The sequence below is a fragment of the Lates calcarifer genome, linkage group LG2 (genome assembly GCF_001640805.2).
Source record: "Lates calcarifer isolate ASB-BC8 linkage group LG2, TLL_Latcal_v3, whole genome shotgun sequence".
Lineage (NCBI taxonomy): Eukaryota > Metazoa > Chordata > Actinopteri > Centropomidae > Lates > Lates calcarifer.
The window spans coordinates 21,241,579-21,268,068 of NC_066834.1; the positions used below are offsets into that span (position 1 = coordinate 21,241,579).

At 41.3% G+C, this 26,490-nt stretch overlaps 2 protein-coding genes across 5 annotated transcripts in view; one reads left to right on the forward strand and one right to left on the reverse strand.

Moving 5' to 3' along the window:
- The window catches only part of adcy7 (adenylate cyclase 7), a 52,121-nt gene extending 37,538 nt beyond the window's left edge, over positions 1 to 14,583 (forward strand). The window contains exons 10-27 of one of the 4 annotated variants that reach the window (XM_018666833.2): positions 36 to 168; positions 840 to 1,019; positions 1,153 to 1,196; positions 3,260 to 3,319; positions 4,296 to 4,373; positions 4,853 to 4,922; positions 5,256 to 5,353; positions 5,623 to 5,707; positions 6,690 to 6,827; positions 6,975 to 7,073; positions 7,510 to 7,748; positions 7,922 to 8,030; positions 8,332 to 8,490; positions 10,432 to 10,578; positions 10,884 to 10,991; positions 11,159 to 11,273; positions 12,530 to 12,654; positions 13,256 to 14,583. In XM_018666833.2, the coding sequence (XP_018522349.1) occupies positions 36 to 168; positions 840 to 1,019; positions 1,153 to 1,196; positions 3,260 to 3,319; positions 4,296 to 4,373; positions 4,853 to 4,922; positions 5,256 to 5,353; positions 5,623 to 5,707; positions 6,690 to 6,827; positions 6,975 to 7,073; positions 7,510 to 7,748; positions 7,922 to 8,030; positions 8,332 to 8,490; positions 10,432 to 10,578; positions 10,884 to 10,991; positions 11,159 to 11,273; positions 12,530 to 12,654; positions 13,256 to 13,402 (2,134 nt within the window). In that variant the 3' untranslated portion in view covers positions 13,403 to 14,583. The remainder of the gene's footprint in view (positions 1 to 35; positions 169 to 839; positions 1,020 to 1,152; positions 1,197 to 3,259; positions 3,320 to 4,295; positions 4,374 to 4,852; positions 4,923 to 5,255; positions 5,354 to 5,622; positions 5,708 to 6,689; positions 6,828 to 6,974; positions 7,074 to 7,509; positions 7,749 to 7,921; positions 8,031 to 8,331; positions 8,491 to 10,431; positions 10,579 to 10,883; positions 10,992 to 11,158; positions 11,274 to 12,529; positions 12,655 to 13,255) is intronic. The other 3 variants (XM_018666834.2, XM_018666835.2, XM_051076879.1) reach the window with 3 other exon arrangements.
- A 38-nt stretch (positions 14,584 to 14,621) lies between these two features.
- On the reverse strand, positions 14,622 to 23,762 carry brd7 (bromodomain containing 7). Its single transcript, XM_018666836.2, has 17 exons — positions 23,639 to 23,762; positions 23,056 to 23,249; positions 22,856 to 22,949; positions 22,720 to 22,777; positions 22,431 to 22,575; positions 22,084 to 22,194; positions 21,561 to 21,730; positions 20,613 to 20,727; positions 20,204 to 20,279; positions 19,797 to 19,904; positions 19,561 to 19,696; positions 18,146 to 18,257; positions 17,964 to 18,011; positions 17,090 to 17,174; positions 16,080 to 16,223; positions 14,990 to 15,130; positions 14,622 to 14,804 (listed from the first exon to the last, which is right to left on the reverse strand). The coding sequence occupies exons 1-17, from the start codon at positions 23,685 to 23,687 to the stop codon at positions 14,731 to 14,733; spliced, it is 1,860 nt and encodes a 619-aa protein (XP_018522352.1). The 5' UTR covers positions 23,688 to 23,762; the 3' UTR covers positions 14,622 to 14,730.
- Positions 23,763 to 26,490: the final 2,728 nt, after the last annotated feature.

The window sequence follows — 26,490 nt, forward strand, 5'->3', positions numbered from 1 at the left end:
TGCTTTATTGTTTCCCCTGCTCTTCACTCGGTAAGACGTGTCCACATCACTGAGGCAACTCTAAAGCACCTGAACAAGGCTTATGAAGTGGAAGAGGGCAATGGCCACACTAGGGATCCCTACCTAAAAGAGCTTAATGTCCAAACCTACCTGGTCATAGATCCACGGGTGAGTTCTCTGTCCAGCTTCCCAGAAAATGCATAACGTCAACAGTTGGTCTTTTGCTGTTTTTCTATAGTTTATTTCTAAATTCATAGGTATAGTCTATCCAATGCTATGTGGGGGCGGAACAGTGGTGCAGTGGTTAGCACTGTTGCCTCGCAGCAAGCAGGTTCCCGGTGTCTGTGTTTAGTTTGCATGTTCTCCCTGTGCCTGCGTGGGTTCTCTCCAGGTACTCCAGCTTCCTCCCAAAGTCCAAAGACATTCAGGTCAGGTTAACTGATGACTTTAAATTGCCCATAAGTGTGAATGTGAGTGTGAATGGTTGTTTGTCCTTATATGCTGGCCCTGTGATGGACTGGTGATCTGCCCAGGGTGTACCCCGCCTCTCACCCAGTGTCAGCTGGGATAGGCCCCAGCCCCTCCGCAACCCTTAATGGATAAGCGGTATAGATAATGAATTAATGAATGTTGTTAACTGGAAAAATTCCTTTGTGCATTATTCATTTCAACCAAATTTAGGTGACCTATGCACATACCAACTCTACACAATCCTGCAGTGTTGGATGGCAGTCTGCCAGGATTACACAGGATTGTACTCTGATTTCTGTACTTAGCTTAGAGCTTCAGCTGAACGCCTACAGTGTACTGGAAAGGTTATATGATTTGTGTGTCTTCAGTCTAAGGACCCATCACTGAACACCCGTAAACCTCGAGTGAATGATGGTCTAAAGATGCGGGCATCTGTGCGTATGACCCGTTACCTGGAATCGTGGGGGGCCGTCAAACCTTTTGCCCACCTCCAGAGCAGAGAGGGATTCACCCCAGACACCATTGTTAATGGAAAGCCACGCACCAAGGTGAGCAAATTCTCTAAAGACAATTTACTATATGTACTGCTGGGTAGCTTAATCTATAATAATACATTGGAATACTTGAGTAGTAATTATTCGAATCTGCTCTAGTACCTAATGTTGCCCTTGTCTTTTACAGGACATCCCCCTGCGAACAGCCCCAGGCTCCAAGATCACTGAGAGGTAAGACATGTCTCAGCTGTTACAGTACCCACACATTTAACTCCCCATTTGGAGTCTTTGGTGTTTTTATTTTTAAGGTACATTAAACTGTAACAGAGTGAATATGAAACTTGGCTTGGGTAAAGAGATAGAGTGTGCTCACACACAATCATCCTGGAAGTCGGCCCATGTAACAACCGTGTTGCTCAATAGCATCTTGATGGCTATTGCTTTAGCAGGAAACAGTGTCTCCCATTATTTTTGCCCTGCCAAGATTTTTCCATCTGTTCAAATAATGTGGTCATCGTTCCATCATATTTTATTAATACTGTTGTGTAATACAGTATGTCAAATCATTTAGAGGGAGGATTTTCTTATTTTTCTTGCTGTTATTACAGTCCTTCCAATGTTGAGCTATTCACACAATGTATAGGTTTCATGGGAGATGAGAAATATTGTTAGAATGATGTCACTTGTTGGTAAGCTTTATGACAGTGATCACAGCTTAAAAGTCTTGTTAGACAACTTGTTATATGTGATGTTTCCTTTTGACCTTCACTTTATTACACTTTCTATTTGTGGAGAGTAATTTACAGTAAAGCAGGATGGTTGGTGTCTCTTCCTGTTAAACATGATGTGGAATGTATGTATGTACTAAACCATCTCTGAGCTGCTGTGTGTAAATGCCAGGATCTAGAGAGGGGAAATGAGAAAATTACTGTTCAACCTGAAAGTCTGAGTGGTGACTGTTTGGTACAGATCCTTAAAATTCATGTGTATGAGATTTAAGGCTTGCTGCCTCTGTGAAAAATCCCTGGCCTCAATGCATGATATAATCACCAAGGACTTTACTAGGAACACCTGTACACCTGCTTATTCATACAGTTATCAAATCAGCCAATCATGTAGCAGTGCAGTGCATAAAATCATGGAGATACTGATCAGGAGCTTAACCTCAAACCTCAGAATGGGGGGGTACAATCTCACTGACTATGACTGTGTCATGATTGGGGCTGGTTTGAGTATTTCTGAAACTGCTCATCTCCTAGGATTGTTGATGAGAGAGGTCAGAGGAGAATGGGCAGGCTGGTTGTAGCTGAAACAAAAGCTATAGTAACTCAGATAACCAACCTTTACAACTGTGGTGAGCACAAAAGCATCTCAGAATGAAACACACCTGGAACCTTGAAGGGAACGAGCTACAACAGCAGAGGATCACGTCAGGTTCCACTCCTGTCAGCCAAGAACAGAAATCTGAGGCTGTCGTGGGCACAGACTCACCAAAACTGTGCAGCTGAAGACTGTTGCAACAGTCCAGGCTGGTCGTGGTGGTTAAAATCAAACATTATTTGACAATAAGATATTTTATGTTCCCAAAGCAAAAGGAGTGTCAGAGGAGTTAGTCCACAACCTGCAAATAAAACATTAACTAACACATTGTTGTCACTAAGGGTCTGCTGAGTATAGTTGTGTTGCATTGGCAGCCAGTCCTGCAGAGTAGTGGGAGTGCTGAGCTCTATGATGAGCCCTTCCATTAGCTTCAAATAATGCACAGACAAATTGATTACAGTTATAGCTTATAATGGTTAATTCTCTTTGCCCGTCTGGCACAGGCAGTAAGCGTACAGACAAATATTTAAAGTGTAGCTGCTGATTAGTGGGCAGGACTCACCTACACAAACAGTGTGGGCTGGAGTAATGTGATTAGAAAAGATAAGTGTGTGCCTAAAAGCACAAGCATTCCACCCTGGGAGAATGGAGGTTTGTTTTATCTCGGAAATTGTTAATTTCATTCATGTATTCACAGTCCACTGTAGCAGAGGCAGCAGCTGGTGAGCATGTCTGAGGCTGAAGTGACAGTGAAATGAGGTGCACCCACTCAAGCTTGATGACATTACAGAACAGAATGTTTTGTTTTTTTTTTCCTGTGGTTAAAAGTAAAAGTTGTGTGTGCTACACTTGTTCACAAGCCTATATCTAGCTATTATTGACTGTTTTTGATTGACTTTCATTTATCCCATCATTAGCCTTGTGTTTTTCTTCATATGAATTTGTGTTTGTGTCTTACTGTTGGGCCCTGGCAGCTTTGATGAGTCTCTAGAGGAACCGTTCACCTTGCCCGCACCTCCGTTCAGCAGCTATAAGTGAGTGGGGCCTTCATGGCCTGCAAGGTCTCTTAGTGCAGTAGTTCTCAACCTTTTGGCTTGTGACCCCACCTCAGCAATAATGAATGCTTGCTCATTGCCACATCTTTAAAAGATGGTAAGCTTTCCTACATTTCCACATTAAAAAAAAATGAAGACAGAAAACAGTATGCTTTGTGCAGTTTTCCAGAAGGATTATTTAAATATTTTTGAATTGATTTATTTTTGTGGGAGTAGAGTAGAGGCTAAAGTGACTCATTTATCATCATTAATTAGAAAATAGAGAACACATTACACAGAAAATTTCAATATAACAAATATAGTTGCGTAAAAGTAAGCACCTAACTTCTTAACTACTCTGTGACTTCCCCACACCCTAAAAAAGTTTATATGGCGTCCTGTCCCCCAGGATGAGAACTACTGCCATAGTGGAGAGCCTTGCTGTCCCAACACTAACCTGAGCAGTGGTGTAATACTGCTCTTCTCTCTCTTCTGTTTCTTACTGCTGCTACTTTGTAACAGGACAACGTGTGATCTCAAGTGCCATCAGAAACCCTGTAACCTCTGCTAGTGGACTGACACGCTCCTATTAACACTGATCACTGACTGGGGCTTGTGTGTATCTGGGTGTGTGCATCTGTGGCGAGTGTTTCCTTCCTGATAGAGTAGGGGGGTTTCCAAGCAGAAGCACGGCAGAAACACTCCCGCTGAATCCCACAGAGATCATCTAACTGACAGCGTTCTGCATCCGGCACACTCCCTCTACATAACTCTCTCACAGGCACAAACAATATTCCTCCTTTCCCAACTAATGCTAAGAATGGCATTAACCAAGCTGCCTCCAAGCGCAGCTAAACTGGACCTGAGTAACCTGCATGACCTGATCTGGTTTTCCAGCATCTGTTCCAGTCAGCCTGCGTGTCTCAGTGCCTGTCCGTCTGCCTCTTCCTAATTGTCTGTGTGCTTTCCGCTGCAGGAACAAATCCCAGAAGAGTAAGTTTGATGAGGAGCTGCACAATGAGATGACCACTACCATAGATGAGCTCAGCAGCAAGTAGGTCCATTTTTACAATATCTCAAATCACAATGTGTGCGTTTAGTAGATTTAGTAAAATGATGTTTTTCAAAATTCATGAAAAATATCATACAAGTTTATATTTTTATAATGAAAAGAAAAAAAATGTTGTCATTCTGCATGTGTTTCTTGATTCACCAGCACCAGACAGCCACCACTTGTTTACTGACTAACATCATCACAAGTGCAACAGATTGCAGCTGAATTGCGAACATTTTTTTTTTTTTTTTTTACAAGTCATTACATTGTATCGATTGTGAACCCACAGAGCGCAGTGCAGCAGCTATTCACACACAATGTGATCCAGCTGATTTACCCTTTAAAACAGTCACAATACAGATGTTCAACTTGTGACATTTGTAGTGTCAGAGTAATTATCTATTCTTTATTTCTTCCTTTTTCTCTCTCCTCCTTCCCTCCTTTCCTGATTTCTCCCTTCCTTCCTTCCTCTCTCTCAGGCAATGGTCGAAGTCTGAAGAGAGTGGCAGTTTAGCTTTGTGGTTTCCAAAGAAAGAGCTGGAAAAACAGGTTAGTTTGACACAAAGCTGCAAATACATCATTCAGAGCATTTACAGTCCAGACTGCAAGTACTTGCACAGTCTTTGAATTGTTGTAGTTTGGGCACTATATGTGAAAAGGGCTTTATCTCATACACGAACCTATTCAAATTAAAGGTGAGACGTGGCACATCAATGTAATATCCATTATTTTATTTCAAATTGAAAGTGCTGAAGCGCAGAGACTGAAGAACAAAAATGTGTATCTGTCCAAATACTTATGGTCTGGACTGTATATTTGTACATTGTCATACATTTCCATTCAAGCAGAGGTTCAGGTGTGTTCTGTGTTTCTCCTTCTAAGTACCGATCCTTAGATTTGCCGATGTTCAAACACTATGTCGGCTGTGCCACCATCATCTTCCTCTGCATCTTTGTGATTCAGATGCTTGTTACAAAGGAGTGAGTATGATCAAATTTTCTTGTGTTATTCAAAAATCTATTACAGAGGTGCTGACAGTTATTATCTTGTAGTGCAACTGGGAAGAACAGACAGTTTGCATCTTTTTTCTTTGTACCTTAGTTGTGAGATGTAGCAGACATAATTTCTCACGAGCCATCTATTATCTCAAAAGTACACTATGAAGATTATACAGTAGGTGTACTGATAGGGAAAAGAAAATGCTTGTGGAGACCAATTTCTGACATACTCTGGCTTTTATCTCCCTCAGTCGACAGATGTTGGGGACGGCATTTGGAGCGTTGGTTTGTGTACTGTTGCTGACCCTGGCCATCTGTTTTGCAGGTCCCTTGCAGGTCAGTGTGCTAAGTCTCAATGTTCACATTCAACTTTTAGATATTTAGGTAATTCATTTCAAGTTTCAGCTATTTTCAGGCAGTTTGTCCCAGTTAATATTTAGGTTTGTAAAAAGTGGTAAAAATAAACCTCACAGTCACAACGACACTTTCATACTTCCTGACAGGAAGCTTTCAAGCAGCATGAAAGTGTTGCCATTTGTCCAGCAGTATGAGTTTAAGTCCCATATTGTATAATGCTGGCCTGGCACTGGCCTGCATTACATGTGTATGACTCTAAAGTGTTTTGCTGCACAGAGGTATTCAGTGATCGCAATTTCTTTGAGCATTATATGGGAAGATTAAATGTGAAATTCTTCATAGATTATTATATTAATACATTTTGAAGGCCACACCATATAAATACAGCAAGCCTTAAGCAAAAATGTAGTTTTAGTCACCATCTGTCCAACGCCTTTCTTAAGCTCCCCATTGTTTAGGCTGTGTTATCCAACAAGTAATGTACAAATGAATTTTTAAATGAAAAACAACATATTAAAAAATATTTTTAAAAATATGAGTAAGATGTTAAGATAACCGTAAGAGGTTCATAAGTCAAAAATGTAACAAACATATTACAGTAGGCAACTGCTTGGCAAACAAAGGCAAGGGTGAAAAAGGTTGTGTGTGGCGTCAGCATGCATGTTTCACCATGCCAGAATTAGCCAGTCTGTGAATGGAAACATGTCATGGAAGCTATCCCCAGCATTCACAGCGCTGGGTCTTTCTATAGCTAACCTACTGACTTGGCAGGTGACACCTGACATTCAGTCCTTGACGGGCAGCGTTTTATCCTCCTCAGACAGATTCCCTCACTGGAAATAGCTGGCAGCACTGAATCACTCACACATGATGTCTAGAGATGGATGACTGCGCAAGAGTCACATGCTCCTTAAACTTGTTTGATTCCATCTTTCTCCTCACTTCTCTTTATCCTCCACAGCGCCTGTTTCCAGAGAAGCTGTCGACGTGCCAGTGGCTGACAGCTGTGTCAGAGGCGGTGGTGAAGCGGCCGTGCGTGCGCCTCCCTCTGGCCACCATCACCGCTACGGTCATCATTATCTTGGCAGTGTTCAACCTGGTAAGACTACACTCACATGTTGAGTGTTAAGAGCGGGTCATTATGTAACTCTGCTATTTCTGGCTTTGCTACACTTTATAGCTGCCATGCCAAAGCACTATGTACAGTGGTTGATTGTCAGTCAAATCTTTTTTTATCCCGTTGCAGTGCTTCGTCCAGACAAGTGGGACAGCAGATAACGCTGACCTGTGTCACAGAAATCATTCCCGGGAGCAAGGATTAGAGGGAGGACTCTTCTACCTGCCTGTGAGTGATGGATTAGTTAACAGCAGACAATAATAACATGTTGCATGACAATAATAACATGACGCTAGGAGGGTGGATTTATGCTGCACTATTACTTGAGAGTTTCAGAGCTTTTCAAGGCAGTGGCAAAGAGACACAGTGCATGGCAAAATATCGGACACATGGGCCATGCTAAATGAATGTAGGAGATGACTGGGTGGCTCAAGCAGGTTTTGCACTTTAATCTGTATGGCATGCAACCACTCTGGGTACTTGTCCTGTCCTGCAGTAATCAGTCCCTTTGAGGTGAACCTGAATGCTCAGGTGTAATTATGATGTTGTCATGATACTGTGATTCACTGTCAGTTTTTGTGGCTGTGGAAAGTTGTGGAAAGCTGTTGTTTCTGGTATTTGTACCAGTCCTAATTCCATCTCTTCTCCTTTTTCTCCCCCTCAGTACTCTGTATACTGCTGTATCCTGTCCCTGATCGCATGTGGAGTCTTCCTGCGGGTTAGCTTTGAGCTCAAAGTGCTCTTCCTCACCGTGGCCTCCACAGCGTACTACATCATCATCCTCAGCACCAAGAGGGAACTCTTTGTGGCCTATGGATATGACCTCTATGCTCAGAACAATAACAGCTTGATCTGCGAGTGGGTTGTGTTATTACACAACTTAACTGAATCAGAGCAGTTAAGGTGTATAATAATTAATTGGTGCATTAATAACCAGAACAATATGGGTGCTGGGGGTCAAGGTCCCAGCACCTCAGTAAGACATTACAGTCATTAATTCCTATTTACAGTGAATAATCATTAAATATGTAATTCTAAATGAAGTCTAGCCATGAACGTTCTCATTTGTTCTACAGCAAAGATGAATTATTCCTGAAATGGATAGGGCTGGTGAAACACCCCCAGGTGATGAGCTGTATCTATATCACCCTGTTCCTGGTTACTATGCTCATTATCTCACAACAGGTAATGACACTCTTTACCTCCTCCTGATTTCATCTCTTTGTCATTATTATCCTTCACATTCAAATCAGACAAACTGAGTATGTTAACCAATTAGATGTATAAAAGATGTGCAAATAGAGGAGACACATTCTCAGATTCACTGAAGTAAAGTCTGTCACGACTTAACTCATATATCTCTAATATATTTATCTGTCTACTAATTATTAGGCTGCAAGAAATCTGGGAAAACTCAGACAAGAAATTGTTTATAAGTCATGGTTTTCTTAATCTGCTCTAACGTCACTGTGTTTCTGTCTCCTAGAACGAGTCCTGCTTCCGCCAGGATTTCCTGCTTAAGTACAAAAACCACACAGAGCAGGACGAGATCGAGACCAGGGAGAACCTGAACCGGCTCCTGCTGGAGAATGTGCTGCCAGCCCACGTGGCAGCGCTGTTTGTCGGGGAGAATAAAAAGAACGAGGTGACATGCTGCCTAGTCTATTTTTCAAATGGATATTACATGGTAAAACATTTGTAAAAAGTAAGCAAAAGTCAGATATTCATTACTAATTCTTTCACCATGCTATAACTGAGTCTCGTTTATCTACAGTTTAGTCTACAGTGGCAAGAAAAAAATAATTAACCATCTGGAATTTTCTGCATTTATATATAAATTTATCTTCAGATATGGTGAGCTGTTTGTCTAAGTCACAATTATGAACAAACACAACTGCGTTTAACCAATAACACCGAAATCAGTGTGTTGTTCTTTGCCCATTTGGATATATAATTCAAAGATTCATAGGCTAATGACATCACCAAAAGCTAAGTGGAATCAAGAGTTAGTAAACCTGAAGTCCAAATTGGAGTGTGTTTTAGAGCTACTTTTTCATACTCAACATTTTGAATTTGTTCTTCACAAGAAGCATCTGTTGATGTGAACCATGCCTCGCAAAAAAAAAGAGAGTTTAGATAGTCATCAGTCCACAGCCAGAAAAACTTGTCTCTACAATGTGGCTCTGTGCTTCCTAGAAGTGGGTGCCCAGCTAAGACGAGTCCAAAGGCATAAGGCAGAATGCTTAATGAGGTGAAATGGAAGCTCAGAGTAAGAGCTAAAGGCTTAACAGAATCACTGCGCGCCTGGAGTTTGTGAACTGATGAATCCAAGAATAGGACAGTTTGGGAAGAACAGGCAACATTACATGTATAAAAAGGGCACTGCATACCAACAGGGGAGGGAAGAATGAATTCCCAGGGTTATCAAGGTATCCTACAGGATAAGGTCAGGGTGGCTGTCTGCCAGCTGAAGCTCAGTGGAAGCTGGGTGAGGCAGCAGGACAATAACCCTAAAGATCAAAATCAACCTCATGCAGAACGACATCAAACAAAGAAAATCCACCTTTTGGAGTCAACCCAGTAGAGATGCTGTTGAATGACCTGAACAGAGCTGTTCACACCAGACATCTTGAGAATGTGTCTGAGCTGAAGCAGTCCTGTAGGAACGTTGTGTAGGTCTGATGTGCAGCTACAGAAAGAGTTTGTTTGAGGTTCAACCAGCTATTAAAATTTTTCTAAATTTTGAGTGAGTTTGTTCAATAAGGACATGAATGGTTTTAATTGTTTGTGTTATATCAGCTTAAACACACTGCATTCTGTACTTGTGACTTAGATGAAGATCCCATCACATTTTCTAATCAATTAATGCAGAAAACCAGATCGTTCCAAAGATTCACATCCTTTTTCCTGCCACCATGAATCACTGTAATTCAGTTTTACATTTATAACATGAGGAAGTTTTTCAGTGTAGTGTCTCCCGTGATGTTTGGGTGTTTCCAAAATGTTGTGTACTTTCTAAGATGGTGTAAATGTTTCACTCAGTCATTGAGAGGACTTCAGGTCAGTTGAGCAACAACAATAAAAAAAGAAGAAGAAGAAAAAGACAGAAAATAGTAGTCAACACAAGCAGAGGGAATTTCATGCCCCTGAGTAAAACATGATACTGTACACATCCACAGTGCTGTTTATTCATGAGGTCATCAGATCATCACTGAGAATGCTTTATTGTAAAAGTACAAAGATGCCTTCCAGTGTTGTAATTATTGATGCTAAAATGAGTGGTGATTATGTGGAAATATTCCACTGAAGCAGAAGTAGTTTTACTTGAGTGTCGTCGTTTGAGTTAGGGTGTAAAAGATTTCTCAAACTACAATAGCTTGTGTGGGGTCAAAGTAATACTGCATGTTTATACTGCAAGCACCTGTAGCATTTGTAATCAGTCAGTTTCCTTCAGCCCAAACGTGTTGTGACTTGTTGCAGTAGTTACATCTGTCTGAAAATAGCAAACCAAAAGCCAAACAATCCCATTCTCCTCCTTGGTAAAACTCCTAACTGTTAGTTCTTGATTTTGGGTTTTTCCCAACAGGATCTCTACTACAAGTCCTACGACTGTGTGTGTGTGATGTTCGCCTCGGTGCCAGATTTCAAGGAGTTTTACACCGAGTGTGATATCAACAAGGAGGGCCTGGAATGCCTGAGGCTGCTCAACGAAATCATCGCAGACTTTGACGAGGTCAGGAAGACAGAGAGGGAAATCCCCTTATACATCCTTATCCCTTTGTTCTTTACCAAACACTTCTCTGTGATACATGACAGATGTCTCTTTAAAGCCCCAGTCTGTTATCAGTAGCTATGTTTATGTACTTATTCCAATTCCAAATGTTGACCATGTGGATCCTGACGTGGCGAACATTATGCTGGAACACTACAGTATTATTATGTAGCAAAATCCCTACCGTGCAGTTGCTAGCAGGAACAAGAAGTGTAAATGATGATGAGTGCAAATCACTCCTTTTGTTTTCCTCTAACCCACAACAGCTGCTGTCCAAGCCAAAGTTCAGTGGTGTGGAGAAGATCAAGACAATTGGCAGCACTTACATGGCCGCTGCTGGGCTTAGCGGGATGCCTGGTCAGGAGAACAATCAGGTGGAGTAGCTACTGCTTCAGACCTGGATCAGACCAGGATCAGATCAGCCCATGCGAAGTGTTTTTTAGCAAGCTGTCACCCGACTTTTTGACTTGTCATAACCATAAAACTCGAAGCCGTTATAATGGAGCTGTGGAATGACGCGGCTGTGATTGTATTCTTTCAGGACAGAGAGAAGCAACACGCCCAGATAGGGAACATGGTGGAGTTTGCCATCGCTCTGATTGGCAAGCTGGACGGCATCAACAGACATTCCTTCAACAGCTTCAGGCTTCGCGTGGGTGAGTGTGCTCAGCTGCTCGGCAGCCTCAGCATAAACCTTTCATTGACTGAATACTGCACTGCACTGTATCCAGCTCTGTTAGAACCGACACAATAACCCGACAGGTTTCCGTGGTTACGCTCTGCATGATTGGCATTTCTGCAGTGTTCTTGAAATGGGAGAAGCAGCACTCGCCGGCACTCGATTATTAGGCTGTTAGAGACTCAGGTTTGTAGAGAAAGTTCAACCATCTTATCAGAGCAAACCCATCTTTTTAAGCTAATATGCTGTAACCCTTGACAGAAATTTGCTTGTAATGTTGAGGAGAAATGACTAGCAGTTAACTTCAGTACACCAGATGATAGATAATGATATATATATAAAGTAAATGTTACACTCAAACATTTGCTTTATATACTGCAGAATAACTGTCGTGTCTGCAGTCCTGGCACAGTTACTCCCAGACAGCTGATTGTGAGCAGACATGTTGGATAAAAGTTTTGGTTAAAACATTTACATTTCTTTGAAGATAAAAAAATGTACAAAAGGCATAAACACTGAAATGTCAAACTGAGTGGTATAAACTGTCTTTAACAGATTTCTGCCCCTATTAGCAGCTGTGTCTGAAACACAATACACTGACTTCTACTCTTGAAAGTCACATCTTTGGTGATGGGGCCCCATCAGATAAATGGACACACACTTTTTATGGTGTTATCACATTCTTATGCAATACGTGCGGTAATGTGATTAGCTGTGAAACAGATTATTTCTCCCAATTTTAGCACTCAAACATCTTGATAGATGCAGTGAATATTTTAAATTTCTTTGCTGTTCAATATCAGACATTTTCATTCTACGTTGTCTGGGTTACTGGGGAAGAATTTTAAAAATGGCTGATGTGACTTTAAAAAAGGTAGAAGTATTATCCAAACCTTTTTTAACCAGGCTAGTACTTTAGTGTGCCCTCCACAAAACACAGCATTTCTTTTGCTGGCTAATGTCCTTGACAAAAACGAAAATACAAACCGGCAGCATTGTAGCAATGAACGAAAATGTTCATTCATTCATCCATTCATTCTGACTCACATTTTACCTCTTCATTGAACTTCTCCACCTCTCTACTTGCTGAACCAGTGTGTAGCCTGGTTCACTGTAGATGGATGAATCTCATGTTATTTTTAATCTTCTACATGTTGTACTTCTTTCTGTAAATTCTGCACATGTACATAACACAATTTATTGCAAAATACTGTTTTGTTTTTTTTTCTACAGGCATTAATCATGGCCCAGTGATAGCTGGAGTAATCGGGGCGAGGAAACCTCAGTATGACATCTGGGGCAACACAGTCAACGTAGCCAGCAGGATGGAGAGCACAGGGGAGCTCGGGAAGATCCAGGTACATTCAGTGCAGTACAACAAAGGCAAACAGTGATATTTCATTTGGTGTTATTAAGAGTCCAACAGTCACATGTCGCTTCTCTTACAGTTATGCTTCATAGCTTTGCACAACAAATCTCAACAAAATCATGGCTGGATTTACAAAGATACAATTTCTGACTCTGGCCCTGATTTGATTTTCTTTATCCATTCTAACAGCAACAGAAAAAACAATTCCCCATCCTCAGCCAGTCATAAGAACCTCTCATGAGATGAACATATTTTATTTGCATTTCACCTGAAACTGTACTTTATTGCTGTGTGTCACATTTACTTGTGGATTGAAAGCAATTCACATTTTAACTGGAGAAACGACTTGAATTACATTGTCTCTGCTAATAGCTATAATATAATACTACCATAGCTACAGTGTAATGCAGTCATAATGAAGCTGTAAAGTGATATGTATATTCTTTAAGAAACGTCAGGTGTTATTTGGGACTATGTAATTTCATTTGAGTTTTATGATTACATTTATTTGGCACCATGCAAAAAAAAAAAAAAAAAATGGACTTTTCTTAGCTGCAGTTGCGCATTACTTGCTTTGCGTCCTCCTCCAGGTAACGGAGGAAACGTCCGGCGTGCTGCAGAAGCTGGGGTACTCGTGTGAGTGTCGAGGGTTTATCAACGTCAAGGGGAAAGGGGAGCTAAAAACCTTCTTTGTGTGTACCGACATGAGCAAGCAGCAAGGTATGGGGCTGAGCTGAGGCCACGCAGCCACAGCGAAAAACCGAACTGGAGACAGACTTGTGCACACAAGTCAAAGAGTTTACACACTCCTGCACACACCACAAGTGTTGAGACAGACCTGACTGTAATACAGCTGTGTTCCTGTGATATTGCTGAATGAAAATACCGAGGCGTGGATGTGACATTGAACATTCTGAGACCCCATCTGTCAGATCAGGATGTGGCAGTCATGCCCGGAGAGATGGTCAATATGTACAATCACAATCTTTTTCTATTCGCGAACACATTTACGTCCAGTGATCAGTCATTTTTCTACCTTTTTTTGTCTTTAACTTAGATGTTGTTTGTGAAAGAAAAAATGTAATTGTACTAATGCCAAATACAGTTGCGTAATTTTTGAAGACCTCTTTGGTCCTTTAAAAACAAAACAATGGATTCTGTTTGGATCATAATGTGAAACCCATCTGGTTTTCCTGTTTGTGAAGGGATGGAGACTCTGCTCTGTTACTGTGTAATGAGCAAGACATATGTGAGGCTGTTAGAGAGAGCTGTTTCAGAAACAGGCTGTACAGTGGATAAAAAAAAATTTCTTTCTCCTTTCTGCTAGACCTAGTCAGATTACAGAAAGTAGTTTCTCTTTCTGACCAAGCTGCAGATCGTTACATTACCGTATCCTTGGTTTAACATCTCTTTATGTGAAGGTCTTTTAGGTTCCAGCTGTGCAGTTTGGCCTGAGTAACATATATGACAAGATGCTTGCATTTCAGGAGGAGGTAGACAAATACATGTACTCTATGTATGCCATCTGTTGTGTTTATTCTGCTGATAAGAATCAATTTTCAGTGTCTTTTGCTGCCTGTCTGAATATATGCTGCAACACAGGGAATCTGTGACGATCTCGTTGGTGTCCTTAAGTCTGTGTGATCCAACAAACCTGCCTGCTGTGAATGTTTTTCTGGCTCCAGCTCAGATGATCACGTGACCCAACCTGGATCGCTCTCTGTGCCTCTGAAAACTTGATTTGTCTCGTGGCCTTACCTTTTGAGACCGTCATCTCGTCTGTATTTGTGGTTATATAATAATAATAATAATAATAATGATAATAATAATAATAGTAATAATGTATTGGCCTTTATGTGAACAAATGTGACATTGGATTTTGTACAGTTACAGAATGTAATAAATGTTTTCCTAAGTCTGTGGTTTGTTGTGCAATAATTCACAAGAACCAAGGTCTCTATATAAAAAAAGTGGTTTATTGATTGAAATGCATACAAATGTCACACAAAAAGCACCTTTTTGTACAAAACTTAAGTTATTAAACTGAGTGAGGGTGGCTGAAATGTCATTTTACAGTGACAACTGAAGCTGCATCTTGACAAGTTGGCAAGGTCTCCATTGGTTCAGCCATTTCCTGCACTGAAAACATTTAAAAGTATATCAGAGGTGTGAACTTGTGGAGGAAATTTGTAAGGTTAAATATCAGGTATTCAGGAAATGTTAAAATTAAATATTCAAGTGAAAAACCTGTCTTTGCCATACTGCATGGCCCACTGCTTCCTCATAGGCAGAAGTGAAGCTTGTTTGTACATCAGCTATTTTACCTGTTGTGAGGTCTATGAGGGGCTCAGGTGGCTCTGGAGGTAAAGCGATGCCCATGGCCTTCCTGATGCCATAGATGCTGCTGACGTCACACGGCGCCACTTGGCCAGTCAGCTCGGCCAGGTTCCCGGTCACCTTCTCAGCTGTAAAGGCAAGAGAAGGAACATCAGCAAAACAGCAAGGAATTATATAAAGCCTTGTGTTGTTTGTATTTTAAAGGGGGGCTATCCAAGATAATCTCAATTTCACTTTTTTCCCCTATTGATTAAACCTATTGCCAGAAGATATATCCATCTGCCTTGTGTTAAAGGAATGGTTCGACATTTGGTGAATGTGCTTATTTGCTTTCTTGCTGAGAGTTTGATGTGAAGTAGATAGCACTCTTTAATATCTGTACGCTAAATATGTAGCTGGACCTAACAACCTGCTAGTTTAGTGTAAAGAGCGAATACGGGAAAAGAGCTAGCCTGCCTGTCCAAATGTAACATCAGTGTTTTTAAAGCGCACTAGTTGCCTTATTTGTTTCACACAAAAACAAAGTGTAAAAGTGACAGGCTGTGGTTTCACATGGGGCTAAAAACCTCCTTGACTCTCAGCTGGTTGCCTGGCAACCTCACTGCACTGGGAGGAAAGGCTTCACAAAACTTGTTTTCACACTTGGTTTCTGCGCTGATTAAACAAGCAAGATATCGTGTTATTGATTTTGTTACCTTTGGATAGCGACAGAGCTAGCTGTTTGCCCGTTTCCAATCTTCATGGTAGGCTAGGCCAACCTAGCTACCTACAGATTTACCATAGAAACATACAAGTGATAATAAGCTTGAACAGCGTTAGCCAGCTTAACCGAAGTAAACTCCCAGAAAAGCACAAAATGGTTCAGTTCAACATTCAACACCCACACAGTCAAAACAAAACTGGCAGTTCAACTATCACATCTCTGAGAATAAGGTCAGTGTCACTGTTTAAACTGTGAACTCTTATCTGAAGCTGAAAGCCGCTTAAGAGGTAAAAGGAGTGTTGTTAGAGGTCTTCAGCTGGACGTGACGGTTTTAGTGGAGGAACAAAGGGGGCCCTGCACTGAGAGGCTCTTACCCAACTCCAGCTCCTTAGCAGTCGGGGCCAGCAAGCAGATCATGTTAGGGGGCTGCTTGGCGCTCAGACGCTCCTTCTGTGCTTCCTGCAAGTTGCGCAGCAGCTTTGTAGTCTCATCCAATTTCTGCTGGAAGTGCAGGGCCTCTGTGACAGATGGGGGGGGAGGTGGGGGAGAAACAGACAACACACACACAGTTAATACTTCCTCCAGGTTCCTCCAGTTACCTTGTGCTAACACCTCCTGTCCTTGGTTACACATATTGAACACAATGCATCCATTCTTTCTGAACCCTGATACGGAGCCCTCAGTTACATTAATATCTGAGAGTGTTGAGCCCCCACCTAGCTGCTGTAGATGGAGGCTGTTTTTTTTTTCTTTTTAAACAACCTTAATAGCAGCAGCATTTAGAGTATAATGTCTTTGTTCCCATATTTTTTAAAGTCACAGATGAAGCAGTCAGAGCTGACCAGATGTGGATCCATCATAGGTCTTTGTCAAAATGATACACTTGTTACTGTAGAGTTGAAAATGTTTTGCTGTGTTCCTATCTATGTGGTGTACACTTTGAGTATGTTTTAAAACAATACCCACATGCCCATTGGGACCTTCCTATCCCTGTTAGCTGTCCCTTGCTGACAATTCCAATGTAAGAGCTCAGTTAATGTAAAAGCTGTTATGTAAAGCACCGCCTCTCAGCTCTTTTTGGAGACAAAAAGGGGGAATTCTGTGTTAGATAGATGACGACCGCTCAATTTGACTAAGTCAGCCTCATGTTAGTTTCAGCTGAACTTTAGAATGCAATTTAACACAGAATGAGGAGTGTGTATTGGACTGAAATCACTTCTGTAGGAGATTTCAACCAGTACTGTCTATTGTATTACAATAGACCTGAAAACTTGTGAAGTTTAAATAATATATATATATAATGAACTGAAATTAGTATTAACTGAAAATCACTGCTATTTGCATTCCTAAATCTAACATAAACTTAACGCATAAGAGGTTTTACCTCCAGAGAGCTCCTCAGCCATCTGCAGGCCTGCAGCGGAGCACAGGAAGTCGAGTCGGCTGTTGGATGCTTCAGATTCAGTTACCTACGTGGACAGAGGGGAAACAGAATGTTTAGTCAGAGTAGAAAAATGCATTTCTCGCTAGACAGCTGACGTTTCACGGGAACATCCAGGCCTTTTGAAGCCTCTTTAGTCACGCTGCTGCTTTGCTCCAATGAAATCAAACTTAATGAAAAGCTGCAACACCCGAGCAGGGGGATGAGAATAAACTGGAGAGCGGCCAAGAACAGCAAACAGCCAGGACAGAGGGGTTGCTGTGTGCCTGACGGAGGGGCCTGCGCTTTGGTTTCCTCCGCTGCTCTGAGGAGCGATTCAGCCGCGCAGCCAGCGGGCACTGAAAGAAAACACGGGCCTCTCCAAATTCTCCACCAGCCGGGCTTTTAGCGAGCAGCGCCGCTGTGTTTGGAAGGGAAATGTTCTTTCCATGCGTGGATGGATCAAAGCTAAAGGCAGGCCCCTGCTATGTTGACACAGCTGGTTGATGCAGCAACCATCTGCAAAGACCATCTATACTGACAAAATGAAATGAAGGATCCACACAAGAGGTGTTATGCAAGAACATGTGCTCTACAATCAACAACGGCACGGCGGGAGCCACTCTTCCAAAACATTGCGTTGAACACTGATGAGTAATGGGTGAACGGCTCCGGTTTTGTGTTGCATAGCACACGCTGATATTTCTCATTATGAACTCATTGTCCATTTCCATTTGTACTGTACGGTGAGGGAGACGATGTACAGACCCTGTTTATCACTGGTGACACGACAGGTCTTTTATCTGGGATCCAGCTCCGGAGTTGTACAATCTCTTACCTCACTGTCATCCCTGTCCTCTTGTGTATGTGCTGGCTTCTCCACCTGCTAGAGAGGCACAATTGGCAGAAATAAAACACAACTTATTCAGTAAACTGATCATTCTAATTCTTTCAGCTCATGCTGTCTAACTCAGTGGTAAGAGAGTCATTTGGATTAGTTAAGATGCGGTAAGTGCTTACTGGCTCTGTCTCCTTCAGGGTTTTTGAATGCTCTCCGTTCGTCATTGCATCCAGGAGATTGTCTGCCAGTTTGTACACATACTCATCCGATTTGGCCAGGAACTCTGACAAGCTGCCAAACACACACACAAACACATACATTTACAACAATTGTTTTCTAAGCAGCAGCAGGGTAAAAATCTGAATTACTTTGCTGGCCAAGAATAATGAGAAGTCGATATTGACACTGCTGCTGACACTTGGTGAAACTGAACCTCCTACACACTAAGACAGAGACATATGCTCCTGGCAGTAATTATAAATTTTCATACATCTGAAAACAAAGCCACAGAGTGCTGTTCTATGAAGAGAAATGAAGGACATTCGAGACAGTGACCAGGATGTCTGTGTTGCAATGATTCAACACGTACAATGGAAAAAGAAGCTGAAACCATACTCAGCAGCATGTCTTACGCAGCACATTAGTTTAGCACAAATCATACACGACACACTTAAATGCCATAACAAAGCATTTCAGCTGTGTCTCTGAATACCACAGTTGTAAGATTAAATTGACTGTCTGTATGACTTTCTTGGGAACTTTGTTCTAAACACAAAGCATCCAGTCACCTAATCAATAAGACTCTTAGTGCAGATATATGCAACCCAAAATTGTTCAAAATTAAATAAATAAAAAAGATTAATGAATTCTGTAAAATATAATAATGAACCAACATTTAGTGAAGAACCTCTAATTATGATGTCCTTTTTAATTCATTACTGCATTTTGCATAGTGACATATTTATTTCTTACCATAACTGTTCATGACAGTGGTGCTGTCACCACCCTCTCAACTTTCAGCCAATCATATGTCCCCTGCCTCTGTTCTGCTAGCAAAACTTTTTAAGACTTAGTTTAACAGTGTTGCTCATGCTACCTAGCTAGCTGGGCCGGCTTGAGAGCTTAATACTAAGCATCAAAGTGAAGAGTCTGTGTTAGCATTGTTAACTAGCTCCTGTTGGCTTAAGTAGGCACAGAAAACATCTGTGTTTTTGAACTTGCTTACTAACTAAATCATGTAGCAGTTTTAAGCTTGCTAGCACAGGAGTGGCAGGGAGCATGCGATTGGCTGAAAAGTGAGATGGCGGTAACAACGCCACTGTCATGGACGTTATGAAATAAAAAGTGCCATAAAATTCAAGTGCATGTCATTATGGAGTCAAAGCAGACTTTTGAAAAGGGGAGTTTTGAAATAAAAATGAGTGATAAAGCCCAGTTAAAGCCCAGTCTACAGCTGACAACTGACCTCCTCCACACAGAGTAAACTTGGCAAAAAAGAGAAACATCTGGAAAGTAATCAGCCAGGAATGCCTCAAGTGACGTTTTCTGTAAATGCCACTGACCTTGAGTGCGTCTGTGATCACACTGTACATACCTGTCTGAGCCCTGCAGACTGGACTCCTCTCCATATAAAGAATAGATAAGGTCTGAATCCTCCTTGCTGATATTAGCAAAGCTGGAGTCGTAGGTGGGTGCGTAAGAGGTGAACGGCCCGTAGTTCATGTAGGACACTGCAGAAAGTGTTTTACACACAGGACAGCTCATTATCAGCGCTGTAAACCAACACATCTTAAGTTTCTGTTAACACATGAAGTCATCACAGTAAAGTACCTGGAGTAATCCTGTTCCTCTTGTCCTCCCTGAAGCCCTGCAAGGTGTTGACACCACTCTGCAGCCGGTTGGACATCATGCCCAGTTTCACAGGACAGTAACCAACATCTGAAACAGGAAACACTAATATCTTAGCTGCAAGCACTGACTCCACCTTGTTTTCTTTACTTATCACGGGTCTATTATTTTTATTACTGATTAGTTTGCTAATAATTTTCTCAAATCATTGTTTGGTCTTCTACATCTACAAATTTCTTTTCCCCAAGCAACACTCCAAAATCACAATCTTAGAGGGCTAAGAAATCCAGCAAGTATTCTCATTTCCAAAACTGTTTTTTGACATTTTTGCAAAAAAACTTTTATAAAATTCTCAAACTTTATTGGAGCTCTGTTCCAGATGGACTTACCTCCTGCTAATGGATCTGCTGGGTTGAGGATAGCCAAAGTGGTGGAGCCATCAGACTTCCGCCTCGCAAACTCCAACTACACAACAAAAAAAGTTTGACTGGCACTGAATGGCAGGAAACACCAATTAAAAAAACACTTTTTCTGTGTGAGAGCTGATGGTGTTGTGATTGAACGTTTGGGATGGAGATGATGAACATTAGATAAACAACTCCAGAATCACTGATCGATCACCCGAGAGGAGCCTCACATTCAGAGGCAAAAAACATCTAAAATAACAAATCCCCAGTGAGATATTTTCTCAACTGAGGGCATTACAATGAATTTTCTTTTCATGCCATTATTTTGAAAGAACCATATTTTTATTTGTGAATATGTACATCTGACAAAAAATATAATCTGCTTCCTTACATCACACTGCAGCACTCTGTTGGACAGCTTTCCACCAGACTCCTCAATAACCTTGCGGATTTCCTCCAACTCTTTCTCTGCCTTTGCTGCTTCGTCCTTGGAGTCCTTGTCTTGTCTGCAAATTAAGCACAAATTGAAAGATGGCAGATGAGACACTTTGACCATGAATGAAAATGTTTTTTCTTTGTAGCGAGAATAAAAAAGCATACACACTGCAGCAAAACACTGCAGGAATTAAATCTGGATGAACTCTTCTGTTCATTAAACCCTTACGTTCGCCTTTCATTCCTCAGATAATCTACCTGTAAGCATTTTATTGACATCAGTAAGCACCATCAAAATATATTTTTCCTATATATAAATGTATCAAGTAGTTGAGAGAAGGAAATCAAGTTTCTTTGGCTGTTCCTCTGACAGTGACTCATAACTGACATGATTTTAATCATCAGGTTATGTTACATCTTTGGGCAACAATGCACTGATTTCTAAGACGCACAGCCATTAGAGAAAACAAGACCCAGCATGCTGTGAGGCATTCCTTGAATTCTCAGCCTGCAGCCTCACAGTGGAAAACTGATTTACTTTAGTGTCAGAAGAAAACACATTCACAGGAACTGAAATGACTGAGAATGAAATGGGTGGGATTTCAATCAAGGTGCAGCTTTCTTACTTCAGACTGATTAGTTCTCTCAGCATTTTCTGTGTCGAGATGTGACTGACAAATTCAGCTTTGATATTAGTTTTACACATCTTTTTTTTTTCCTTTTTTAAAAAAACTTTAGAATAATGTCAAATGTAACCATGTAAAAAAAAAACAAAAAAAAAACATGGCATTTATTTCAAACCCTCATGTTGTAACCTTGGCCCCTCAACTTCAGAGCAGCTCAGGTGATATATGAGATTTTAAGAAACACTTGTGACGTGTGTAAACTCAGCAGGTTAAATGACCTGGGTGTGCTAGGTGTCTGGGAGCTCTCGCTGGTGTCCGTGGTTGTGGGTCCCTCTCTGTTCTGGTCCAGGCTGGTCCCCCCTTGTTCCTCAGACTTCCCTTGTTGTTTGGTAGAAGGGTCGAGGTCAGACATGAACTCTATGCTCTGCTTCAGGCTCTCCAGCCTCTCCTATAGAACAGACAATAAAGAAGAAATTTTTACACTTACTATCAGGAAAGAAAGGTGATTAATCAGAGAAAGAAAACCTGCCTGATAAACCTGCTGGTAGTACTGATGGAGTTGTATGTAATCATTTTTCCAACAATTTCAGGATATCTGCTGCCCCCATCTGTTGCATCATGGCAAAAGCAAAATGATTTAGTTTTGTTCCGGAGCTCCATATCAAGTTTAAACACACCACTTCTACCCTTTAAATAATGAATGACCCACACAGATTCTCATCACAATGAACTGTACAACAGGACAAGCCTGTGCAGTTGGTGTAATTCCTTGAGGAAGACTTTTTCTGAATCTCTTCATACCTGGCTCAAGATCTTCATTCCAGAGTGTAACAGTTTCCGAGCAGCTTTATGGTAGATTGTCTCAGGTTTGTTGTATATCATCGCATTTTCACACATAATCCTGAAATCCACCTGCATTAACAACACATGGTAAGTCAGACACTTTTTTAAAAAAGTATTAATGCACCTAATGAAATACTATGGTGATACATTTTTTAATAACATTGTAATTTGTTTTTAATCTCTATGACTTTTATTGTGATAGGTATCCAACATCAGCAACCTCTTTGTCACAGTTATTTTGACTCATCTTGTGTGTGTGTGTTTTTAAGTGCATTAAAATGCTTGTGTGCAGCGCAGACAAATACCTTCAGTTCATCCAGTGACTGGTAACACTCTTTCTTTACTTTGTCCTTCATAGTACTGAAGTCCATAGGACGCTTGATGATTGAAGAGTAGCCGGGAGCAATGAGGTCTGTCACTGGAAACGAGAAGAATGCACTGGGGTCTTTCCTACAGAGGGAACGCACATATAGTATTTATTCACAGCACTAGGAAAACAGTAAGACAGAGAAGGGAGACAGATTCACGAAGTGGGATTGGTTAATACGCAACAATCCCAAGCAACTTCACATCAATAAATGATCAATACTGTACCTTTGGAGCTGCCTGATGAGTTGGTTCAAAGCTTCCTGCAGAGGAGTCTGTTCTTTTTCTGCGAGTAAGAAAGGTTAAACAGGTTAAGAAAAGTAGTGGTACAAAGAAATCCAAAGACGCTTAGATCTGATACTACCTTCCTGTTTATCCAGCTCTGAACGGATGGGAGTTCTGCTTTGTTCTCGGTCGTCGTCTCCCTCTCCATCTTGTCCTTTCTTCTTCTTTGTCATCTAACATAGCAAAATAAACATTAAACCTGACATAAATAAAATCCAAGTAAAGCTACTCTTCTCAAGAGGCCAGACATCTTTAAGTACCCCATCTCAGTGACATTACCTTTTTCTTTCCTCTGTCATCCTCCGGTGACCCAAAGCTCCTCTCCTTATCCTTCTTCTTTTTCTTCTTCTTGTCTTTGGGTTTGTCGTACTCCGTCGGCTGCTCGTCGTAAAATGTGTCCAGACTCGAGCTTCCCGCCGTCACTTCGTTTCCAGATACCTTTAACACCAGCTTCAGCGGTCTCTCTCCGTACTCTGCAGACACCAAGTCGACAGGAGGCGTTATCGCGCTGACAGTAGGCTAACTGACAGCTACTATAAACAATAGCCGCTAACAGCTAGTTAGCGAACCTAGCAGGCGCGTTAGAGAAGCTACGGCTACAGCTAACGTAGTATTGTATACTTAAGTCGCTGAAGCTGTTTTTCAGACCGAGTTGTATGGAAACAGAGAGATGCAGACGGTAAAGAGTTATATCTATCGGGTGGCTTATTTAGTCGTACACTGGCTAACTAATCAGCTAGCTAATACTATGCTAACACGGCTACCAAGCGCGAAACATAGGATTCGAGCCCTTATATTTAAAAAAAAACGAATAAAAATAGCTCAAATGGATAAGTGCTTGAGCTATCTGCAAATTAAATACCTTCATATCCGTGTTTTTCGGACTTGTGCTTCTTGTGCTTCTTGCCCATTGTTTGTATTTTGACCTGGCACCGGCCGGTTGCTCTCTGATCTCTGTGCTGGCGGAAGCACTAGATGGGGAACTGCGCAGAGCAATGCAAGCACACAGCGCCACCTGCCGGGAAGGCGGTGGTAATGCGCGGTGATAGAATCACTCTTCTCACCGGTAGGGGGCGAAATAGGTTTAGGATTGAACTTCGACCATAGGCCGAGCCCTCTAAAAGTTTTATCTAGTGATTAATGTACTTGTGATTGTTTTAACTGACAGTCTGTATTATAGACCATGTGATGATAAAATCTGACGCTGGATTACAAGTATAAATACAGAGCTCCTCACTGCAACCACAAAGAACATAAAAGAGCAGTCACCAAGACCATCGTTCAACTGGAGCAAGCAGATTCAAAATGCTTCTGAGCAAGACGAAGAGGTCTTATCGGCCCACCTGGGCCAGGCTGGTTTCCAACTCTGCACTCTGTGCCGAGTAAATACAGAATCTACAGACTCTTTTCATAATATATCTCAATAATCTCTTTTTTTCGGGTCCCCCCCACATCCTAAATGCCCACACCTTTCAAACTCTATATATAGTTTGTAACACACGCCCTCAGTTATAAATGTGCAGTCTCCAAGATCGAGAAAATCCTGACGACCTCATCGTCATCTGGGTTAATTTTTGTGACTTTATTTTTGTTTCTTCAGAGCCACAAAAAACATTATACAACTGATTTTCACAGGCTGAATATATTCATTGTGTCAAGTAAGCCTGTGTAAAATTGTTGAAGGGTCCCTTTAACACTGATTTATGTTGTGACCCTCCTAAGTTATCCTGGACGCCTGTTTAAGGTATATTGTTTGAGCTGTAAACCTTTTCATTGACTCACATAGGCTTGCACAGTGTGTCTTTTTACAATTTCAGTTCACAAAATGAATTACCTGAATTTTGTTTAAATAAACCAGACTAAGGTCTGGAGGAGGCAGGTGACACTTGGTTGTAGCTGAGCCTCACGGGACACTGTACAGTCTGGAGCTTCTCTGCCTTGCAGAGCTGTTATGCTCTGTTAAATCAGCACATATTGTACTGGCTGATGAATGACAGATGTTTTATTCATAGAAGAAAGATAGTGTGCATTCTTTGAAGCACATTCCAGGTTTTATGAAGAGGGCAGGATGGGGGCAGAAGGTTTAAAAGGAATGAAGATTGAAGACTGAATCCAGCATTTCAGCCATTCCTGCCATCAGATGAGGAGGTGATTCTGAAGCTCTGTTGATGTTTGAGTCTCATATCAAAGCAATCCCATCCCCAACAAATCACCTCCTGATCTGTGTCATTAAATACCAACACCAAAGTATAATATTTACATACCGTTAGGATTGCTGGCTGATACTCTTATGGAGAAAGTTTCATTTTCAAGGCCAACATTCCTGTCCAATATACCTGAAACTCAGTGAGGGAGGGAGCTAGAGGTCCTTTTTTCTTCTTTCTGTCTTCGACAAAATTCACAAGGTACTGAATACAACACGGGTCAAAAGCTTTGGTGGTTCCACAAAATCATAGTCATCCTTAAATCTGTAATAATTGATTTTGGTTTTCACCACTTGGGGGCAGTGGAAACAGGCTGCAAACACAGCACTGACATATTACTTTTAAAGTTAACATGACAAACTTGTTAGCAAACAGTTCCTTTTTTACATATGTAGCAAATATGGAGCAACATTAGCACTCATTTGAATCTTGTGTTTGTCCACCTGATGTACATTTCACTCTTCTTAGTCTTCTTTTAGCTCTTTTTTCAGTCTCCACAATTCCTGAGGGAAACATCTGGCTTTTAAGCTGCTAAATGCTCCACTGTGTTCATCAGGTTAGTCACTAATTTTGTCTGTCTGCCATTAAGTATTATGCAGGTGGTGTACATAGGGTTTATCAACACTCTTTAAAATTTCTCAGTTGAGTCTGAGAAATGACTCTGATGGGAGTGGTGAAGCAAAACAGTACAGTAGTGGGCTGAACAATCAAAACAAAGATGCTACAGCAATCAGTGAGTTGAGAGGAACAGTAACAGTGGGTGATAATTCTCTGTGGGTCTCTCACTATGAGTGAACAAAGTTATTGTATGCATTGTTGCTAAGTACTGATTAGTGCAGCTTTAAAACAGCTGGGGCTGATGTTTTTCCAACAATGTATCAACTGACAATCTGAAAATATTGCGACAACGTGAAATTGGGTTGCTGACGTTACTAAGCTCTCCTCAGCTTTACAGAGCTCTGTGGTAAGTTTCAGCTCATTGCTTAGAGGTGCAGCCCCCAAATGTACAACTATTCACTGTTCTCATAGCATTGCTTTCTGTTGCAGCAGGCAGCTGTTTTTTAGTTTAAAATCTCTGCACACTACCTACTCAGCACCACTCTGCAGACAGACACAGTTAGTGACTAGCCTGTGAACATAGTGCAGTATTTAGCAGCTAAAGAGGCTCACACACAACTCTAAATAAACAACAACATTTCTCTGTAACTGCTTGATGCACAAATGAGTAACTGCTTGCCAACAGGTTTGAATGTTTCCACTGCCCCCAAGAGGCCAAAAAAATCAGCTCATGCAGATTTTAAAGCACTCTGTCACTGTAGCATCTTATCACTCAGCTGGAATAAGTTCATGTCTCTAAAAAAATGAAGAAATCCTGGGTCAGTTTTCTGATATTGGAGTTTAGATGTTTGATACTACCACCAATTTTCAGTTACCGCTCACTGTGGTTTTAAACTGAATGACAAATCCCTTACATTAAAGTAAACATTTATGCTTACATTATAAGCATTTA

Excerpts from the sequence above, each read along its gene's own strand:
- brd7 (XM_018666836.2), bottom strand. The coding sequence starts at position 23,687 with ATGGGCAAGAAGCACAAGAAGCACAAGTCCGAAAAACACGGATATGAA. Across the intron at positions 18,258-19,560 it reads AGTCTGCAGGGCTCAGACAG|CTTGTCAGAGTTCCTGGCCA; the intron begins GTATGTACAGTG and ends TGTGTTTGGCAG. Across the intron at positions 17,175-17,963 it reads AGGACAGGGATGACAGTGAG|GTAACTGAATCTGAAGCATC; the intron begins GTAAGAGATTGT and ends CTGTCCACGTAG.